Genomic DNA, 15871 nt, shown 5'->3' with positions numbered 1-15871 from the left:
GGTGGCTTGTCACATCCAGGTAAGTTTTTAAGTATATTCCAGTACTTTCTGATAGTCTGAGTGATCGCTCCTGACTAGGGATGTGCGTTTCGGCATTCTGAATGCCGAAAGAATGCCGAAACAAAAGTGTTTCGGCATTCTTCAAGAATCCCGAAACGTTTCGGGGAATGCCGAAACGTTTCGGGATTGCCGAAAGAAAAACCCGAAACGTTTCGGGATTCTTTCGGCATTCTTTCGGCATTCGAGAATCGCCATTTTGATTTTGCTAGCCGTTTGCCTTAGCAAGCGGCTAGCAAAATCCTGCTGGAAGCAAAGGCTTCCTGCAGGCTCTTAGAAGAGGGGAGGGGGGGAGAAGGAGTGAATCACTCACTCCTTCTGTCACCCCCCACCCCTCTTGCAAAGGAGGATAGGGAATCCTGCTTTGCCTTGCAAATGCAAGGTGCAAGCATTGCATTGCACTTTGCATTTGCAAAGCAGCAGAGATTCCCGCCAAAACTAACAGGTAGGGGAGGGGGAGCAGGAGGAGGGTGGCTCTTGGAGTGTGGGTGGGGAAAGGCAGGGGACTGGGGACTTTAGGAGTCACCAATCCCACTGCTGCATTCTCATGCCAGCCAATAGATTTAAATCTTTGGCTGAGGCTGCAGCAGGGGATTTAAATTTGGAGCAAGACTGTCTGGAACACTTCTGTTGCTGCTGCTGCTGAGCTGTGACCGAGAGAGGAGAAGAAGAGAGACTGCACCTGGAGCCTGGAGGACATCTGCCTGGAGGATCAACTGTGCTGGACATCCTGAGAGGACACCTGGTAGGCCTTTTTAAAATTTTTGTAAATTTTTTTGATGCTGGGCAATGTGCTGCTGTGGCCTGCCTCTGCAAAAAGGTGTTGCAGTTTATTCTTGGCATGGCCTGGGGGACAGGTTGGGCAGACAATGTTTAATGGTGGGGTGGGGGTTTCAGCATTGGTTGTTGTGCTTGCCTTCTTTAAGCTTGATCCACTGTTTTAAGATTAAAACAAGAGTGTGCCAGCTTTGGGCCTACACAGGCCAGAAGCCTTTCTTCTGGCTGGCTCTCACAGTTGTGCTCCACAATCTGGAATGGTGTGGCTTGCTTTTCTGTGTCTGGTCCCCTGCTTGCAAGGATTCCCAACAGGCTCCGTCCTGATCAACTGTGCCAGCCTGTGGGCCACACACAGGTATGGCCTGGGGGACAGGTTGGGCAGACAATGTTTGATGGTGGGGGGGGTTTCAGCATTGGTTGTTGTGCTTGCCTTCTTTAAGCTTGATCCACTGTTTTAAGATTAAAACAAGAGTGTGCCAGCTTTGGGCCTACACAGGCCAGAAGCCTTTCTTCTGGCTGGCTCTCACAGTTGTGCTTCACAATCTGGAATGGTGTGGCTTGCCTTTCTGTGTCTGGTCCCCTGCTTGCAAGGATTCCCAACAGGCTCCGTCCTGATCAACTGTGCCAGCCTGTGGGCCACACACAGGTATGGCCTGGGGGACAGGTTGGGCAGACAATGTTTGATGGTGGGGGGGGGGGTTCAGCATTGGTTGTTGTGCTTGCCTTCTTTAAGCTTGATCCACTGTTTTAAGATTAAAACAAGAGTGTGCCAGCTTTGGGCCTACACAGGCCAGAAGCCTTTCTTCTGGCTGGCTCTCACAGTTGTGCTTCACAATCTGGAATGGTGTGGCTTGCCTTTCTGTGTCTGGTCCCCTGCTTGCAAGGATTCCCAACAGGCTCCGTCCTGATCAACTGTGCCAGCCTGTGGGCCACACACAGGTATGGCCTGGGGGACAGGTTGGGCAGACAATCTTTGATGGTGGGGGGGGGGGTTTCAGCATTGGTTGCTGTGCTTGCCTTCTTTAAGCTTGATCCACTGTTTTAAGATTAAAACCAGAGTGTGCCAGCTTCGGGCCTACACAGGCCAGAAGCCTTTCTTCTGGCTGGCTCTCACAGTTGTGCTTCACAATCTGGAATGGTGTGGCTTGCCTTTCTGTGTCTGGTCCCCTGCTAGCAAGGATTCCCAACAGGCTCCGTCCTGATCAACTGTGCCAGCCTGTGGGCCACACACAGGTATGGCCTGGGGGACAGGTTGGGCAGACAATCTTTGATGGTGGGGGGGGGGGGGTTTCAGCATTGGTTGTTGTGCTTGCCTTCTTTAAGCTTGATCCACTGTTTTAAGATTAAAACCAGAGTGTGCCAGCTTCGGGCCTACACAGGCCAGAAGCCTTTCTTCTGGCTGGCTCTCACAGTTGTGCTTCACAATCTGGAATGGTGTGGCTTGCCTTTCTGTGTCTGGTCCCCTGCTAGCAAGGATTCCCAACAGGCTCCGTCCTGATCAACTGTGCCAGCCTGTGGGCCACACACAGGTATGGCCTGGGGGACAGGTTGGGCAGACAATGTTTGATGGTGGGGGGGGGGGGGTTTCAGCATTGGTTGTTGTGCTTGCCTTCTTTAAGCTTGATCCACTGTTTGAAGATTAAAACCAGAGTGTGCCAGCTTCGGGCCTACACAGGCCAGAAGCCTTTCTTCTGGCTGGCTCTCACAGTTGTGCTTCACAATCTGGAATGGTGTGGCTTGCTGTTCTGTGTCTGGTCCCCTGCTAGCAAGGATTCCCAACAGGCTCCGTCCTGATCAACTGTGCCAGCCTGTGGGCCACACACAGGTATGGCCTGGGGGACAGGTTGGGCAGACAATGTTTGATGGTGGGGGGGGGGGTTTCAGCATTGGTTGTTGTGCTTGCCTTCTTTAAGCTTGATCCACTGTTTGAAGATTAAAACCAGAGTGTGCCAGCTTCGGGCCTACACAGGCCAGAAGCCTTTCTTCTGGCTGGCTCTCACAGTTGTGCTTCACAATCTGGAATGGTGTGGCTTGCCTTTCTGTGTCTGGTCCCCTGCTAGCAAGGATTCCCAACAGGCTCCGTCCTGATCAACTGTGCCAGCCTGTGGGCCACACACAGGTATGGCCTGGGGGACAGGTTGGGCAGACAATGTTTGATGGTGGGGGGGGGGGGTTCAGCATTGGTTGTTGTGCTTGCCTTCTTTAAGCTTGATCCACTGTTTGAAGATTAAAACCAGAGTGTGCCAGCTTCGGGCCTACACAGGCCAGAAGCCTTTCTTCTGGCTGGCTCTCACAGTTGTGCTTCACAATCTGGAATGGTGTGGCTTGCTGTTCTGTGTCTGGTCCCCTGCTAGCAAGGATTCCCAACAGGCTCCGTCCTGATCAACTGTGCCAGCCTGTGGGCCACACACAGGTATGGCCTGGGGGACAGGTTGGGCAGACAATGTTTGATGGTGGGGGGGGGGGGTTTCAGCATTGGTTGTTGTGCTTGCCTTCTTTAAGCTTGATCCACTGTTTGAAGATTAAAACCAGAGTGTGCCAGCTTCGGGCCTACACAGGCCAGAAGCCTTTCTTCTGGCTGGCTCTCACAGTTGTGCTTCACAATCTGGAATGGTGTGGCTTGCCTTTCTGTGTCTGGTCCCCTGCTAGCAAGGATTCCCAACAGGCTCCGTCCTGATCAACTGTGCCAGCCTGTGGGCCACACACAGGTATGGCCTGGGGGACAGGTTGGGCAGACAATGTTTGATGGTGGGGGGGGGGGGGTTCAGCATTGGTTGTTGTGCTTGCCTTCTTTAAGCTTGATCCACTGTTTGAAGATTAAAACCAGAGTGTGCCAGCTTCGGGCCTACACAGGCCAGAAGCCTTTCTTCTGGCTGGCTCTCACAGTTGTGCTTCACAATCTGGAATGGTGTGGCTTGCTGTTCTGTGTCTGGTCCCCTGCTAGCAAGGATTCCCAACAGGCTCCGTCCTGATCAACTGTGCCAGCCTGTGGGCCACACACAGGTATGCTGCTTTGGCCAAGGTAACCCTTTTTGGTTGCTGGCCTGGCACTCACAGTTGTGCTCCACAATCTGGAATGGTGTGGCTTGCGTTTCTGTGTCTGGTCCCCTGCTTGCAAGGATTCCCAACAGGCTCCGTCCTGATCAACTGTGCCAGCCTTCGGCCCACACACAGGCCTGCTGCTCCGGCTTTGGTAACCCTTCCCGTTTGCTGGCCTGGCACTCACTGTTTTGCTTCACATTCAGGTTGTTTATCGTTGGTGGACCTCTTCTGGACTGGACTGCACTTGGTGGACATCGGCCTGCAGATCTCTGCGTGGAGGATCAACATTGCTGGACATCTGCACTGGTGGACTGGTAGGGTTGTTGTTAAATTTGGTTTTTGAGCTTATGTCTGCTGCTGTGCCTACCTGCGAGCATATGCTTTGGCTCTGTCTTTATGGCTTGGGCCGGGGGGGGGGGCATTTTCTGGTTGGGCAAGAGGATATTGTTTGGGGGTTAGGGGGGCCAGCATTGATCGCAGTGCCAGCTTTCTTTCATGTTTCATTTTTCAAGTTTGAGTGTGGGGTGGGCATGAACTGCTGTTTCACAGGACTAAAAAATGAGTGTGCCAGCTTCTGGCCTGCACAGGCCAGAAGCTCTGCTGGGTGGATGTGTTTTGTTTTGCTGCTGGTTGGCCCTAGCCTTTAAGGGGGGGGGGGCTGACTTGGCTTGTGCAACGGGGCCTTGAATTTTGGGGTTGCGTGTGCGGCGTGTGGTGTTGACTCTGCTAACATTTCCAATTTTCTTGACAGCATCGTGGAGGAGAGGAGGACCAGCTGCAAGACCGCCTGAACATCGCTGGACTGCAGGACTGGTGTTAGTGTGAGCGAGTCCGGGTTGACATTTGGGTGGCCTTGGGGGTGGGTTCTTGCTAGCTTGGGAGGGGGGAGGCTCATCTTCAAAACACCACATCCACACCCCACACCGACATACCACAGATACATCGGTCCCGCTAAATAGTGTCTCTTAGGTAGGTAGGCCAGTTGGTAGGTGATCAGTGGATAATTGCCCTCAACATAATTATTAGGGAAACCGAGCCTAGTTTTTTTTAAAAAACTAAATAGGGACTCAGCAGGGAAAGCATTAGTGAGTGAGTGTTAGGTTTGAATTCTATATATATATATATATATATATAAAAATTTGTAATAGCTGTCAATAGGCTTCCCATTAGTGCCCCCATAACTAGGGTTCCACTGCCCATCTCTGGCACACGTGGTGGTGCCAGGCCGGCCCGGGCATACTAGTGTGTGAGTGTTTAAGGCTTCGTCACCTGTTATTGGGGTTTAGGGCCAGCTCAATTCCAGAGGAATTCAGCTGATTGGCAGGCTCAGGTTCCCTGACATAAATAGGGTTGCTTAAAAAGGCACTTGATTGTTCATCTCCAAGTCACAGAGCCACTAGAAACACAGATTTATAGCAGGTTAGTTAGGTCTTGAAAACAAAGTTGACCTTTGTTTTCTAAATCTTTTCTGATTAGTTAGGGTTGAATTTGGGAGGGGAAAGTATGTCAGAGAGGAAAGCAGAGAGGGGACCCGGGGGAAAGGCTAGGGAGAAATCTAGAGGGGAGGAGGGGAGGGGGAGGGGGACTGCTGCGGCAGCCCCTCCATCTGAGCGGAGGAGGCCCTCCCCTGCGCTGCTGCCGTTCACCAGCCTGGCTTCTGGTGACAGGAAGAGGGTTCGCAAGACTCTCTTTCCTGAGGCAGCTGCTGGAGGGCCACCCCCAACCCGGGTGCGTGAGGCAGGGGCTGGCACTGGGCAGGGGCCTGCTGCTGAGGCTCCTCCTCCTCCAGTGGTTGCGAGCCAGCTGCTGGAGGAGGGGCAGCATGTGGTGTCTCCTGGGATGGGCGCGGAGCACATGACTTTCCCTGCGCTCCCGCTCACCCCAGGAACCCGGAGGATGTTGGAGGAACTGCCCGTGAGACCCCCCCTGGGGCGGTCCACCCCAGTTTCCTCTGAGGCCAGCAGCAGGCCTCTCGCGGCTGTGCAGGAGGAGAGGACGCGGGAGGAAGAGGCAGAGACTGTGGTGGAAGAGCCCACATCTCTGCCCCTTCAGCCTCGTCCATCCCCACCTGCCCGGCCGAGAGTGGGACACGGTGTGTCCGGCCAGAGCACCTCACAGGAGGTGCCGCAGGGTGGTCCCGAACGCGCTTCTCCTGGGAAGCGTGGGATGCCCTTTTCCTCCGAAATCTGGAAGCACTTCCAGACAACGGAGGATCCCCGAGCAGCCCTGTGCCTGCATTGTAGGCAGCGCGTCAGCCGTGGCAAAGATGTGTGGCATCTCTCCACGTCTGGGATGAGGTACCATATGAAGAGGCACCACCAGGCGGTGCTTCTTCGGGAGGAGGGTTCGAGTGGCGCCGCACGGCCGCCAGCTAGCCAGAAGGAGGCAGGCTCCTCTGGTGCTCTCCCCCCAAGGGTACCTGCAGGAAAGGGACGCCAAGCCTCTCTCCCGGAGATGCTTGGTATGCAGGGCGCTAGTGTGCCCAGAGAGGGGATCCGGAGGGCGAGCAGGCGCATCACGCGCCACATCGTCAACATGATAGCAGTGGATGGGCAACCGTATTCCGTAGTTGAAGACTTCGGCTTCTCAGGGCTGCTCCAAGATTGCTTTCCCTGGTACGCCGTCCCTGCTCGCACGTCGTTGAGCAGATCGGTGGTGCCCTCGTTTTACAGGGCTGCCAGGGATCATGTGAAGGCACAGCTGTCCCGGGTTGCCGGGAGAACTGTGCACTTCACATCGGACATCTGGACCTGCCCAAGTGTGCAGCAAGCGTACCTCTCGCTTACTGCTCACTGGTGGGAACCCGAGTCGGTTCTGGGTGGGGGCCGGGGGGAGGTGCCTAGCACAGCTAGACAGGGAAGGATGCGAGACCGCCAGGCCGGCTACTGCAAGGCCTTGCTTCACGCCGAGGTGCTCGACGTGTCCCACACGGCGGAGAACATCGCTGCCACCTTAAGGAGACAGTTGGACGAGTGGATAGGCCAGGGACCCGCCACCGTGGGATGCATGGTGACGGACGGTGGCAAGAACATGAGGGCAGCGGCGCATCTAGTGAGCCGAGAGAGCGTCTACTGTGCCGCTCACAAGCTTCACCTAGTGGTGAGAGATGCGCTGGGGTTGGGCTCCTCGAAGGAACCCGTGGATACCCGGACCCGTGAACTCCAGTTACTTGTCCAGAAATGTCGGAGGCTCACGGGTCACTTCTCGCGCAGCGTGAAGGCCACGCACGAACTGCGCCAGACACAGGTCAGGACAGGTGTGCCAGAGCACGCTCTGATCACTGACGTCAGCACTCGCTGGAACTCCACCTGCGCCATGCTTGAGCGCTTGGTGGAGCAGCAGGCCGCACTCCACGCGTGGCTCTCCGAGCACCGCGGTGCGAGTCAGGTGGGTGAGTTCAACCGGGAGGATTGGCTCACCATCACCCAGACAGTGGAGGTCCTGAAGCCCTTCAAGGACTTCACTGTGGCGGTCTCGTCAGACACGGCGACCCTCGGTCTGGTCATTCCCCTGGTGCACACGCTCCAGAGGAATCTGGCCACCCTTGCAGACCGGGTCGCGCCCCGTGCTGACCTTGTTCCAGCGGTGCGCGCATTAGTGAGAAGGCTGCAGCAGGGCATAGCTGCCAGGCTAACTCCTCTCACTAAGGAAGAGTCATACATGTTGGCGACCATGTGTGACCCGCGCATAAAGGGCACTTTCGCCGAGCGGGACGGGAACCTCACCCAAGCCAGAGACGGGCTCTGCTCTTGGGTGAGGCGCAGGCAGGCCAAGAGGGGACGCCTGTCGACAGGGGGGACGCAAGAGGGGCCCTGCCGTGCGGGTCCCTCTGACGCCCCCTCTGCGCAGGCCCCCCCCGAGGCCACCACCGGAGTGCCGATGGAGATGGAGATGCTCCGGTGGGCCCTCGTCCCCTCTGGGGTCGTGAGGACCGTGAGAGAGGATCCGGCGGAGGCGATGGTCAGGGACTACCTCGCGGAGCCCTGCGAGTCGCTCTCCACCGATCCGCTCAGCTACTGGGCCAGGAAGGAGTCGGTCTGGCCGGACCTCTCCCTCGAGGCGCAGCGGCTGCTCTCATGCCCTCCGACGAGCGTGGAGAGCGAGCGCGTCTTTTCACATGCGGGCGACATTGTCGGCCCACATCGCACTCGCCTTCTCCCATGGAGAGTCGAGCAGTTGACCTTCCTGAAGGTCAACTCTCGCCTCTTCGATTTCTCAGGACTGGACTTCCAGAGTGACTGAGGTGAGCCCAACTTGTGGCCTGCATCCTCTATGAGTCCAATCCTTTGGAATCGCGCTCTCCCCTGTATAAAACCCTGTATATACAGTTAAAACCGGCCAGTAGAGGGAGGGTGGTTAGGAACCAGTGGCAAAGGGAAAACACCCAGCAATTTGAAAGCCCCCCCCCCAGGGTATTCAAAACATCTCCCATCACTGAGACATACCCTGTGGGACCAAATTTATTATGAAAAATAATGCCCCAGAAACATGGATTGCTACTGGAGGGAGAAACAGGTTAGATAGGGATTGCTTAGGTGTTTTTATCAGATGAAATCATTGTAAAAAAAATTGTAGAAGAATTGTTGTACTGTTTTTTGAAAGTTGATGTTCTGTTCATGTAAAAAAAAGGAAAAAAAACCAAAAAAAAATGTTGTGATTATGTTTTTTAAAAGTTGATGTTCTGTTCATGTAAAAAAAAGGAAAAAAAACCCAAAAAAATGTTGTGATTATGTTTTTTAAAAGTTGATGTTCTGTTCATGTAAAAAAAAGGAAAAAAAACCAAAAAAAAATGTTGTGCTTATGTTTTTTAAAAGTTGATGTTCTGTTCATGTAAAAAAAAGGAAAAAAAACCCAAAAAAATGTTGTGATTATGTTTTTTAAAAGTTGATGTTCTGTTCATGTAAAAAAAAGGAAAAAAACCCAAAAAAAAATGTTGTGCTTATGTTTTTTAAAAGTTGATGTTCAGTTCATGTTTAAAAAAAAAAATTTGATGTTAATGTTGGGTTTGCATGGTTGGGGGATGCGGGAAGAGTGGTGGATGGGCACCGGCCAATGATGATCTCTCACAGATGTTCCCAGGTAAATTCTGAGGCTGGTGTGGGGGTGGGGGGAGACCTCTGCAGAACTGCTCCAGAAATACCATTGTCCAGTGCCTTGGAAGTGCCCAGTTCAGCTTTGTGTGTCTGAACTGAAAGCACAGCCACAGGAAATGACATAGGTTCTGCTGGACCCTGTTGCAGTGGTTCCCCCCCATTAAGTCGTTTTATGGAGGGAGAGTTGTATTAGGCTGGTAGTTATTATGATCATCTTCTGTTTCCATGCCCTGTTGTGCCCGCTCACTATGTAACCTGTTGTAATGTTCAAAACTTTACTGTTTGTCCATTTCAAAAAAAAAATTGTGTTTAAGATTCTCTGATGTGTAGTTAATTGTGTTGTGTTGTGCTATGAGGGACAATAAGTGTAATATGTTGTGATTTGTTGACCACTTGTAATTTGAAAATGAGAAAATAAAGGTTTTTTAAACTTAATGATTGTGTGTCTGTGTTCCCTTCTTTGATGGGAGGTTGGTTCCCAGCATAGGGAACAATGGGGCAGGCTGGCCAGCCTGTTCCTGGGGTACTCGGTGTGGGGCAGCTGAGGGTGGTTTTGGTTCTGAGAGGGGCTGAGTGGAGGATTTGGGTCTGTGTGTGGCAGCTGGGGTGGGGGAACTGGGTTTGTGTGGGGCTGAAAGGAGTGGACTATGGGGGATGAGAGCACTGGTCGTCCCTTTTGCCCAAGTAGGCCCCTGCTACTGTCCTGGTGTGGGCTTCCATGCCTCTATCAGTTGCTGGCCCTCCTTTGCCATCTTTTTCAGAAATTTTCCTAGGGCTGCCAAACTCCTGGTTGGGCTTGAGTTCAGGTTAGAGAGAGTAGTTCCCTACAGATAAACTGGCTGCTTCCAAGGGCAATCTCTTTAGAGGGCAAATGCGGACCATGGATTCTGGGGGAGATCCCTACTCAGATTTTCCTTTGCACAAGTCCCACCCCCAAATTGCCAGTAACTTCCAAGGCCAGAGTTTGCCACCCCAGAGAGATCCCGTTCCCACCCTCTTAGCCTTGGCATGAAAGTTGTAGCCACCATGGAACGCTTCCAGGTTCCTGATTCCAAGCCCAATGACACCAATGTAAGACAATCCAGACCTCCATCAAAAATGGATTTTAAGTAGCAGTGGGATTGGGCTGCATTTCAGTCATTCACATATCTGGTTGTGTTCCCAAACATTTAGCTTATGGTTTTTTAAATCGGCGTATGGCACTTAAGGACACTTTTAAATGGTTCTAAAAACATATTTTTATTATGAAGTATTTAATGTGGCATTGATCAAGGGCAGGCCTTTTGGCCAAATGAGCAGTATCAGTACAGTAAAATTTAGACAAAGCTCATAGGAGGAAAAAGCATTCACACTGTGAAGTGGGAAGAAAGTTTCAATTTACATGTACCATGGACTCCGAAAAAGACATGTCCAGACCAAATCAGGCCTGCTTTCTCCCTTGAAGATATCAATTGATGATAGTGCTTATGTCACATCATGAGAAGACAAGGTTCACTAGAAAAGACAATAATGCTAAGAAAAATTGAAGGCAGTAGGGAAAAGAAGAATACCCTAGATGTGGTAGATTGACTTCGGTTTGCAATACATGGACAAGGTTTTTGGGATACTGTGGAGCTCAATATAATTCTAAAGTACACCACAAGTGATTTGAATGCATAAAACATACAGACACATACACATAAAATGTATATACCCCCTCCCCACCAAATTAAAGGTTTATCTTATGCCCCGGTTTTCTCCCCCATGGGAACCTAGAGTGGTTTACACATTGCTGTTCTCCCTTGATTTGTTTCACCCTCATCACAACCAGGCTAACAATAGACAGCTGCTCCATGCCTCACATTGGAGTGACTCCACCGATGGCCTTCTTAGTTGTATGAGGGGGTGGAGGGGGGGGGAGGAAGGAAACAACGCACTCCTGCCCACTCTATCTGGGGCCTAGGTTGCCAAATTGCTTGGCCTTGGCAAGGAGCCAGTGGTGGGGCGGCACTGGTTCTGGGGCCCCGTCAAGAACATTTGTCCAGGGCCCCAAAATCACCTAGACTGCCTCTGGAAAACACAACACAATTGTTTACTTAGGCTGAGCCAAGAACATCCATCAAGCCTACAAGGCACAGAATCAGAGTCTGCCAGATTCTAGACCAACTCTCTAGCCATTGCACTACAGTGGATATCTAAAAATTGTTCATACCCCCACCAGCAACTTGAACATTTTTCTCCAAAAGGCACACAACTTGGCTGGGTCTCAAAAAGGACTATGATGCATGGGCCTGTCAATGCATACTGGTACTAAGGCTCTGGCCGGGGGGAGGGGGGCATTGTGCCAATGCCACCCTGGCTTTGGAAGGGGACAGTAAAATAGAAGAAATAATCTAGCTTCAGTGCCTCCCCCCCTTCTCTCTCTCTCTCTCTCTCTCTATAATGTGAGTGAAAACATTACTATACCATCACTGAAGCCTACAGGATACATAGGGTCTGTTCACACACGCATGATCATTTAATGGCAATGCTCTGGCATGATGATGTCTGTTCTAGGAAGTGATGTGATCATCACACAAGGCTGGGGAGCACGCACAATTCACAGCAGGCAGATTTGGGCCACAAGGGATCCTGCTTTGGCCTGCAGGGCCCAAATCAGCCCACTGCAAAGCACAGGCATACTCTCAGGGCAGCCAGATGACATCAGTGACATCACGGCAGCAGCCCCTGGAGCGTACCTTGAAGGCTCATTCACTGACTTTCCCCCTTCGGGGTGATAGGTGAGAGTGGGGGATCCCCCACCAAGGGGAAACGGATCCCTAATTGTGTCTGAGGTTGTGGAAATCAAATGGGTCATATTGCTTCTGTCTTTGAGGGACTTACATGCACATTATATTTAACTCCAGATTTCTTGATTGTCAAGGAATGCATGTGGTGGGGGGTGGGGGGAAGGGTGGGAGAAGGGCCCCTGAGGGTGAGGGTGGCATTTGGCATGCAAAATGCCACCCCTGGCAAGACAAGCCTCTCCCAGCTGTCAGTGGTAGAGATGAGAGCAGAGCACCTACTTGGGGAGGCCATGAAATGGCCCCCCCAAGTGGGAGCAGGCTGAGCCTTGGTGGGGGGATGGGAGGAAGGGTGGGAGAAGGGCCCCAGAGGGTTGGGGGGGGGATTTTGTTGCAGTGGTTCCCCCCCATTAAGTCGTTTTATGGAGGGAGAGTTGTATTAGGCTGGTAGTTATTATGATCATCTTCTGTTTCCATGCCCTGTTGTGCCCGCTCACTATGTGACCTGTTGTAATGTTCAAAACTTTACTGTTTGTCCATTTCAAAAAAAAAAATGTGTTTAAGATTCTCTGATGTGTAGTTAATTGTGTTGTGTTGTGCTATGAGGGACAATAAGTGTAATATGTTGTGATTTGTTGACCACTTGTAATTTGAAAATGAGAAAATAAAGGTTTTTTAAACTTAATGATTGTGTGTCTGTGTTCCCTTCTTTGATGGGAGGTTGGTTCCCAGCATAGGGAACAATGGGGCAGGCTGGCCAGCCTTCTCTGCGGGTGGTGGGGGGGTCAGGGGGGTGGTTGTCTGTGTGCCAGGGCAGGTGCTCTTTCCCAGGGACGATTTGGCACTGCCACCATTGTGGCACCCCTTGTCTGTGCAGAACTGCCCTGGGAAAGAGAGTTTAGGGGTTCCCAAAAGGGGAGGGCAGGCCAGCCTGTTCCTGGGGTTATGGTGGGTGTGGGGCAGGTGGGGGTTGATTTGGGTCTGTGAGGGGCTACTGGGGGGATTTGGGTCTGTGTGTGGCAGCTGGGGGGGAATTGGGTTTGTGTGGGGCTGTGAAGGGTGGACTTTAGGGGCTGAGAGCACCTACTTGGGGAGGCCATGAAATGGCCCCCCCAAGTGGGAGCAGGCTGAGCCTTGGTGGGGGGTGGGAGGAGGGGTGGGAGAAGGGCCCCAGAGGGTTGGGGGGCATTTTGCATGCAAAATGCCACCCCTGGCAACACAAGCCTCCCCCAGCTGTCAGTGGTAGAGATTAGAGCACCTACTTGGGGAGGCCATGAAATGGCCCCCCCAAGTGGGAGCAGGCTGAGCCTCGGTGGGGGGTGGGAGGAGGGGTGGGAGAAGGGCCCCTGAGGGCTGGGGGGCATTTTGCATGCAAAATGCCACCCCTGGCAAAGGAAGCCTGCTTCTTCATTTTTTCCCCATAGGAAATAATGAAGAAGATGCTCCTTTATGGGAGGATGGGGGGACCTGCTTTGGGGGGCCATAACATGGCCCCCCAAAGTCCAATCTGTCTGAAACTTGGGTGGGTGTTAGAGAAGGGTTAGAGGAAGGTCCCCACCAATTTTGGGCTTATTTGGTGGGAAAATGCCTCCTCCAGGCGTCCTGAAAGACGGAGGCATTTTCCCAGCAAAATAACCCGAAAGAATCCCGAAAGAATGCCGAAATAATGCCGAATCCCGAATCCCGAAAGAGATTCTTGTTTCGGCATTCGGCTAATGCCGGTAGAGAATCTTGTTTCGGGTAATCCCGAAACAAGAAAGCCGAAAGTTTTTTCCTTGCACACCCCTACTCCTGACATAGGAGTGAAATCAATGGCCCAGGTAATCCTATCTGAGCCCTGATCTCGAGGTCTATAAGTGAGTAAGTGGGATCGGGGTGTTGACTCGGCTCTTCTCATAGCCCGATTTACAGTCCAGCTGGGGTAATTACGTGCCATAAAGGCTGCCCCCATTCGTACTGCCTCTTTCTGGAAGTCTTGTCGGACCGTAGCGTTCCTTTTGATACGGAGGAACTGTCCCACTGGTATATTTTTCTTTAGAGCTGATCTATGGTGAGATGTGTATTCCAGGTAAGCTGCTCTATCTGTGGGTTTTCTATAAGGCTTGACCCCAAGTGATCCTACTGCTCGTTTAAACACAATCACATCTAAAAAAGAGAGATGTTCTGAGCTGCTTTGATATGTGAATTTAATGTTAGGATTGATCCCATTAATCCAGCTCATGAATCCCTCTACCTGGTCCTTATGTCGAATTATGCAAAAAATGTCATCAATAAATCTCCTAAAGCAAATTAATTCCTCATAAAAGGGGTTGGATGTTTGATTATAAATAAACCGTTCTTCTAAATCCGCCATATACAGAACCGCGATACTGGGAGCCGCCGGGCACCCCATAGCGACTCCCTTGATTTGATAAAAAAATTGGGATTCGAACCTGAAATAGTTCCTTTCCATTATAAGATCTAACAGGTCTAGGAGGAAGCTGGTAGGAGGTGACCTCTCAAGACGGGAGTCAAAAACCTTCTCAATTACTATCCGAGCATCTTGATGAGGGATGGACGTGTAAAGGGACTGAACGTCCATAGTAAGTAACTGAACCCCCTCTGGGACATCCATATTTTCTATTAGTTGAATGAAATCCGTGGTGTCCTGAATGAAGGATTTTACACCTTTAACAGCCGGTTGTAACAAGCGGTCAATATAGATGGCTAACGGCTCTAGGACCGAATTGCAGGCTGATATTATTGGTCTTCCGGGAGGGGATTGTAACGATTTATGAATTTTTGGTAAGCAATAGAAGACTGGGACTCTCGGATCTAAATTCAACAGTGCTCGATGTAATGACTGATCAATGAAATCACTACACAAGGCATTATCAAGCACTATTTTGATAACCTTTGTGATTTCCCATGTTGGATCGCCATCTATGGGGCGATAGAATTCACAGTCCTCTAATTGTCTTAAAACCTCTTGCTTATAGTCTGTGCTGTTTAAGACTACAATACCTCCCCCTTTGTCGGCCGGCTTAATAATAATGTTGGCATCCTTCTGTAAGTCCCGTATCACTGTTCTTTCTCGGTTGGTCATATTATGTCGGATGTGACGCTCCTCTGTCTCTAACTTCCCTACTTCTTCTAGAACCAGTTTCTCAAAGGTCTCAATCTGTATATCAGATACACGAGGTATAAAAGTCGATTTAGATCTCAGGCCGTCAAAAGGAGGAGTTGAGCCGGTGTTACCAAAATATTTTTTCAATTTAATTTATCTAAACAGTTTAAATAAATCTACCTGGGTGCTTAGCCTATCATATCGAGGGGTTGGTACAAATCCTAGTCCTTTGTTAAGTGCATCAAGTTCAACTTTGGAGAGGGATCGTGAAGATAAGTTAAATACTATATTCTGTGTCTCCCTCGACGGGACAGCCATCCCCGTGCCAAAAAAGAACGTCGCGGTTGTTGGATGGGCACTACGCGATTCCTGAGGTTGCGGCCCCCCTCTTCCCCCGATAACTCTGTGTCTGAGGGGTCTGTAGTATCGAATTCCAACCCCCCAGATGTCGTTGGTGCCCAAGTAACCCTTTTCTTAGGGGCTTGCTCCTTCCAATTGTAAATGTTCCCATTGGAATAGTCTTGTTTATCCCGATTGAGTTTCCTCATCTTCAAGTCCTTCAATCTTATTTCACAGTCTCTAATAAGTCTGTTAGTCTCCTCTAGTTTTTTCTTAAAGTCCTCTTCTGAGTAGTCAGATTTTAACTGTGTCTTTAAGTCCTCAATTCCCTTGTCTACCTCTTCCTTCTCCTGAGCTATGCGTTCAATCAATAGCAGCATTAAATCAAAGGAGCACTTATTTAGGATCGACGCCCATCTCTTTTTAAAGGGCTCATCCGTTTTATACATCCCGGGGGGTTTATGCATGCGTAGCCCCCTTGGGATGATATGTTCTTTACAGTACTCCGTAAGGGAGGGGGAATGGAGAGTTAGTTTGGTGGACTTATTCAATTGCTCTGTTAATAAATCCCAATCTTGGGCTGGAACCTCACCTCTATTGGCGGACAGGGAGGGAATAATAGACAAAATTCTGTCTCTTTCAGTCAGTGAAAAAGCAAAGGTATCCCTATAATCTGCCATAACTATCCCACTTCA

At 51.0% G+C, this 15871-nt stretch overlaps 1 protein-coding gene across 1 annotated transcript in view; it reads right to left on the bottom strand.

The window, feature by feature from the left end:
• The window catches only part of LOC129339491 (vomeronasal type-2 receptor 26-like), a 40924-nt gene extending 25299 nt beyond the window's left edge, over positions 1–15625 (bottom strand). Inside the window, exons 1-2 of the mRNA XM_054994070.1 lie at positions 15200–15625; positions 14735–14891 (exon numbers count right to left, since the gene is read on the bottom strand). Coding sequence (XP_054850045.1) covers positions 14735–14891; positions 15200–15625 — 583 coding nt within the window. The remainder of the gene's footprint in view (positions 1–14734; positions 14892–15199) is intronic.
• Between the last annotated feature and the right edge of the window lie 246 nt (positions 15626–15871).

This window comes from Eublepharis macularius, chromosome 12 (genome assembly GCF_028583425.1).
Source record: "Eublepharis macularius isolate TG4126 chromosome 12, MPM_Emac_v1.0, whole genome shotgun sequence".
In the NCBI taxonomy this organism is placed as follows: Eukaryota; Metazoa; Chordata; class Lepidosauria; order Squamata; family Eublepharidae; genus Eublepharis; species Eublepharis macularius.
Note: the sequence above shows the minus strand (reverse complement) of the source record. Positions and strands in the feature narration are given on the sequence as shown.